Below are 5,785 nucleotides of genomic sequence, written 5' to 3' on the forward strand. Positions count from 1 at the left end.
CATAAAATGGCACAAGGAATGCTCTGACAAGCCTTAACAGTACCTGTCACGAGACCTCACAGGGTCCAGAACGCTATCGATCTATTGCCGATCCTTTGAGTTGCTCATCAACACAAAAACCGTCCTCCTAAACCAAGGTGATACATAACTCCCAGCACAACACAACCCCTCTTCACTAAGGAATGAGCAGTGGAACCAAACCATACTTGTTTTTCAGGCCTCCCCGGGCCAAACGCTAGCGAGACTATGGTCGTCCAAATAGCACCAGTTGCTGCTGCTGCTACTGAAGTATTGATCCTGGATTACGGTTAACAGACCGCTGATGAGCACTAGCGTTCTTTAGCACAATATGTGGACTCCTCTTAATCAAAATTATTTACCCTCCACCTTGACTCCCATTCCAGTCACGTGGAAGTCCAACTCACCATTAACATAACATGGAAAACAGAAAAGGGGCAGGAATTAATAACTGAACCTAAATACCTTCTTTACCAGCCCGCAGATGGCAGGCTGGTGCACACTAAAGAAAAGCAACTTTTAATTTTGAAAATATGAGAGCAATATGTTACAATTATTACTCAAAAGCTAGAATTACGTTACAGCCCCACCCTACCAAGAAATTTTTACGCAAGGAAAAATTTACAAAAATAGTAAAGCAATCAAACAACTTGACAGCGGGCACAAAGCAAAGCTCTCAATAACTAGGTTCAATAGAGTTTAGAGATAATAAAAAAAATTGTAAGTCCTGCAAAGGAAGAAGATTAAACAAATGTCATCAGTCATTCCCGGACCCCATCTTCTCCCTTTCCTAACCAACTATCTAAACCTAAACATACTTATCAAAAATTATCAAAAAGAAATTTTCCCAGCACCAAATTGACAAAAATACCCTAAAATAAAGGTACCCAAGTGCTAAACCTAACTTAAACTTAACATAAACATCAGCCAGGGGATGGTTTGTTATTTGTTACCAGGTGTCCATCCCCCCTGGCACATGCTGAAAACCCACAGGGGTGCAGCCCAATCTAGAGCTGTACCCATGCATACACAAGTTTCTGTCCAGTCTTTCCTTGGTACAAAACCTTTCCTCGGCGCTTTCACCTTTATAGCTTCTTCATATTGAAACACAGAAGGTTTACAAGATCATAAACCCCAATCCTGAGAAGGAAAAAAAACAATGCATTAAAAAGAAAAAAAATAACATTTAATAAACATACAAATAACTCCCGTTTTTGTATTAACAAAAGGCCTTTTCTCCTTACTGTATTTTACAAACAAACAATAAAAGACCTGTAACAGAGAGCCTATCTTGACAGGGCATCAGGGATGATATTCTCTCTTCCGGCGATATGCTGAATTAGTAGATCCCACTCCTGGAGACGAAGGCTCCACCTAAGGAGACGGTTATTCTCATTTTTAAAGAAACTCAAGAAGACCAGCGGATTATGATCCGTTCTTACCACAATAGGTCCTGTGCTACCACTTAGGTAAACCTCAAAGTGCTCCAAGGATAAAATGAGTCCTAAAGTATCCTTTTCAACCGTTGAATATTTTTGCTGAGCTGGAGACAGTTTCTTTGAAAAATACGCCACCGGATACTCTTCACCATCACAACCTTGTGACAATACCGCTCCAACACCCACGTCGCTAGCATCCACAGCCAAGCAAAAAGGTTCCTTAAAATTCGGAGTTTTAAGTATTGGAGTATTAATCATGGTTGACTTCAACTTATCAAAAGCATCCTGACATTCTGCAGTCCAGCAGAAACGCTGACCTTTCTTAAGCAAGTTGGTCAGTGGATTAGCCACATCTGCAAAGTTCAATACAAACCGCCTATAATAACCCACCATCCCCAAAAATCGGCGAATACTTCTTCGATTCTCTGGTACCTGAAAATCGAGGATTGACTGAATATTTACCGATTTTGGGAGAATTTTGCCATGTCCCACCTCATGACCTAAATAGATTATTTTGGCTTTTGCAAAATCACACTTTTTTAAATTAATCCCCAGACCAGCTGCACGCAGCCTCTCGAACAAACATTCCATGTTTTTCAAATGAGACTCCCAACTATTACTGTAAACTACAAGGTCATCTATGTAGACAACTACCCCCTCTAACTTATCAATCACTTGATTCATCAACCTCTGAAAAGTGGCAGAGGCATTTTTCATAGCAAAAGGCATGACATTGCATGAATACAAACCTTCCGACGTAACAAAAGCTGATATTTCTTTAGCCCTTTCTGTTAATGGAACTTGCCAATAACCCTTTAAAAGATCAAACATACTTATGTACTTGGCAGCGCCGACATCATTTATGCAATCTTCCACCCTGGGCAGAGGAAAACAATGAGACTCAGTAACTGCATTTACCTTACGATAGTCGAAGCACATTTTTTGTCCTCCCCCTTCCTTTTTGACTAGCACTACTGGAGAACTCCACGGGCTGAAACGCCTTTGAATTAGATCATGACGTAGCAAGTATTCTACCTCTTGCTTAATGATGTCCCTTTTGGATGGATTCACTATATGGGTGTTGTTTAATGGGACGAGCATCTCCCACCTCTACATCATGCATAAGTAGACTGGTTAGTCCTGGAACGTCCTGAAATAAAACTGCGAACTTTGTTATCAAGTTCATTACCTCCTTTGATTGGGTGGCACTTAAATGATCCAACATCCCGGGTAGATTTCCCAAAGCTACGGAATTTCCCAACAAACTCATACTGGAAGTTTCCCCAAATTCTTCTTTCTCCTCCACCTTGGCTAAAGACAGAACTGGTCGGATGGTTTCCCTGCCCTGATAGGCTTTTAGCATATTAACATGGCATACTTGAGTCTTCTTCCTCCTGTCAGGGGTTTCAACAACATAGTTTAGGTCATTCACCTTCTTTAAGATCTTCCAGGGCCCCGAGAATTTGGCTTTAAATGGATTGCCTGGAATTGGAAGCAACACCAACACCTCTTCGCCAACCTGAAAATTTCGTAATTTGGTTTTCATATCATAACGCTCTTTCATTTTTCTTTGACTCACCTCCAAAGTTTTTAAAGCGAAATCCCAAGAATTGATAAACTTTTCCCTTGAATCCCTTAAAAAGTCAAGCAAATTTACCCGAGGTTTTACTCCCTCCCAGTGATCCTTCACTACTTCTAAAGGTCCCCTTACTTTATGACCAAAAGTTAGTTCAAATGGCGAAAACTCCATTACATCACTAGGAATAGATCTGAAAGCAAATAATAAATGAGGAATTACCTGGTCCCAATTCTTGGGTTCCTGCTGCACATACTTACTAAGCATTGATTTCAATGTTTGGTGAAATCTTTCCAGTTGTCCTTGGCTCTGTGGGCGATAAGGCGAAGAAGTTACATGCTTTATGCCTAATTCTTCCAAACCCTGCTTAAATACTTTACTTTTAAAATTATTCCCACTATCAGACTGAATTACCCCGGGTAAACCAAATTTCGAAAAGAACCCCAGCAAAGATTTAAGAACCCTCCCAGCATGTATACTCCTTAAAGGAATTGCCTCAGGATACCGTGTGGTGCTATCCATCAGTGTCAAAATATATTGATTTCCACTGCTGGTCCTTGGCAAAGGGCCAACTATATCAATTATTACCTCTTCAAAGGGTTCTCCAATGGCTGGAATTGGCTGCAGTGGTGCTTTCGGGATTTTCTGATTCGGCTTCCCCGTTGTCTGGCAGACTTTGCAGGTCTTCACAAACTTCTTTACGTCTCTTCTAAGAGAAGGCCAGAAAAACAAATCTGAAAGTTTTTTAAAAGTTTTATTTATACCTAGATGACCAGACAGAAGGTTGTCATGAGCTAGCTCTAATAACTTACGTCTGTAGTTTACTGGTACCACAATCTGTTCTCTCACCTCCCATGCATCTGCAGGTGCTCGTTTTGCTCGACTTATCCTTTTCAACACTCCGTCCTTCCATTCTAAATGAGGACGACTATTATCCTGACTGACTTGCTTACTCCTCTCCTTCTCAAACTCCGCCTTCTGAGTCGCCGCAAATGTATCAATTGCCCATTTACCATTCTCGTCCTTCACGGAAGACAACATGGGATTTCCAGTTACACTTACCTCAGAACCATTTTTCTCAAATAATTTATCGAGCCCTATACAGTCCATCTCCCTGGACTTGCCTTGGGCTCCCGAACGCGTGACCACGAAAACAGGCTTTTCAGTCTTTACTGACTTACCTTGCACCAGAGGACAATTACCTGGAGTCCGCATCTCACAGTCGTTGGCCACTATCACGTCCACTCCCTTTATGGGTAATTCATCCACAATTGCCAGATTCATGGGTCCTTTTACCCATTTAGAGTTTAACACTAACTCTACCAAGGGGCATGCCGTTACTGTTCTCGGGAATCCCCCTAGTAACACAAATTTCTCCTGTCCCTGGCTCAGTCCTTCCGGCAATACTGAACGCAAAATTATGGATTGCGCTGCTCCCGTGTCCCTTAAAAGCTTTACCAGTCTCTGACCTATTCTGGCCTTTGATGCTCACTACACCTTCAGAGACATACTTTTTGAAACACTCTGTTGCAGTCGAATCCCGACCCAACAGACCCACTGGCTTTGCTTTATCCAACCACAACCGGCACTTCTCTTTTATGTGACCTGGTTGCCCACAATGCCAGCACAACAGTTTTCCACCTTTCTTTGGCGACCCTGGATTCTCGCCTCTATCCGGTGATTCCTTTGTCCTCTTTCCAGGTGACTGACCCGGTGATTCCTTTGTCCTCTTTCCAGGTGACTGACTTGCACCTTTTCCACTTGGATTCCTTTTTGTGCCCCACTTTGCCTTATCACTGAACCGATAGTTCCCCTTGTGGGAAAGGAAAAACTCATCAGCTGCTACAGCCAAAGTATCCAAAAGATCCAACTTAAGATCCTCTAAGTGAGTTCTCAGATCAAAATTAATATTTTTAAATTCTTCAATGAGTATCAATTCTTTTAAAGCATCAAAATCTTCCACACCTTTGGCTTTCAACCATTCCTGAAAAGCCACTCTTTTCCTCCGTGCAAATTCCACGAAAGTCTCCTCCCATCCCTTCTTCATATTTCGAAATTTCTGACGGTAGGCTTCAGGTACCAGCTCGTACGCTTTTAAAATCAAATTTTTCACTTGGGAATAGTCAGCACTCATTTTTTCGTTCAGGGCAGCATATATTTTCTGTGCTTTACCCATTAACCTACATTGTACCAGCGTAGTCCACATGTTTTCTGGCCATTCTAGCCTATTTGCTAGTTTTTCGAACACAGTGAAAAACTCCAAGGCTTCCGTTTCCTTAAAGACAGGCATTAATTTAATAGCATTCCCTATGTTAAATTTGCTTTCGGCAGGAACTTGCCTTAGGTGGAGTACTTGTAATTCATGCTTTTCCTGTTCTCTTTCCCTTTGTAATCATAATTGTTCCTGTTCTCTTTCCCGTTCTATTCTTAGTTGTTCCTGATTAAATTTTGCTTGTAACATTACTTTTTCATGAATTCTTTCCTCTTCCCTCGTGGCTATCTGTAGTTTCATTTTCTCTATTTGCAATCTTTCCAATTCTAACCTATCCTGTACCGAAATATATTCAGTCCTATCAACACTACTTGTAGTTTCTTCTTTCCATTTCTTAATGGCCGTCACTAACTGTACTAACAGAGTCCCTTTCTTTGTTCATGGTGCTACAGAGATATTTATGAATTTTGCAATTTCCTGCAACTCAACCTTCCTTAAATCCCCTATTTCTTCTTCCCAATCAACATTACCTAAAAATTC

General features: G+C 41.3%; 1 protein-coding gene across 2 annotated transcripts; it reads right to left on the reverse strand.

The window, feature by feature from the left end:
- Positions 1–295: 295 nt before the first annotated feature.
- Positions 296–4,332, reverse strand: LOC137639169 (uncharacterized). Of its 2 annotated transcripts, XM_068371461.1 has the most exons (3): positions 3,622–4,332; positions 3,256–3,342; positions 296–2,976 (listed from the first exon to the last, which is right to left on the reverse strand). In XM_068371461.1, exons 1-3 carry the CDS (start codon positions 4,315–4,317, stop codon positions 2,500–2,502), a joined length of 1,260 nt encoding a protein of 419 aa, XP_068227562.1. In that variant the 5' UTR covers positions 4,318–4,332; the 3' UTR covers positions 296–2,499. The 2 variants fall into 2 exon arrangements, with proteins under 2 accessions (XP_068227562.1, XP_068227563.1); XM_068371462.1 differs by lacking the exon at positions 3,256–3,342 and having other exon boundaries at positions 297–2,976.
- Positions 4,333–5,785: the final 1,453 nt, after the last annotated feature.

The sequence above is a fragment of the Palaemon carinicauda genome, chromosome 4 (assembly GCF_036898095.1).
Source record: "Palaemon carinicauda isolate YSFRI2023 chromosome 4, ASM3689809v2, whole genome shotgun sequence".
Taxonomy (NCBI): Eukaryota; Metazoa; Arthropoda; class Malacostraca; order Decapoda; family Palaemonidae; genus Palaemon; species Palaemon carinicauda.

Excerpts from the sequence above, each read along its gene's own strand:
- LOC137639169 (XM_068371461.1), bottom strand. The coding sequence starts at position 4,317 with ATGAATCTGGCAATTGTGGATGAATTACCCATAAAGGGAGTGGACGTG. Across the intron at positions 3,343-3,621 it reads TTGGAGAACCCTTTGAAGAG|AGCCAAGGACAACTGGAAAG; the intron begins GTAATAATTGAT and ends TATCGCCCACAG. Across the intron at positions 2,977-3,255 it reads AACCCAAGAATTGGGACCAG|GTTGGCGAAGAGGTGTTGGT; the intron begins GTAATTCCTCAT and ends CGAAATTTTCAG.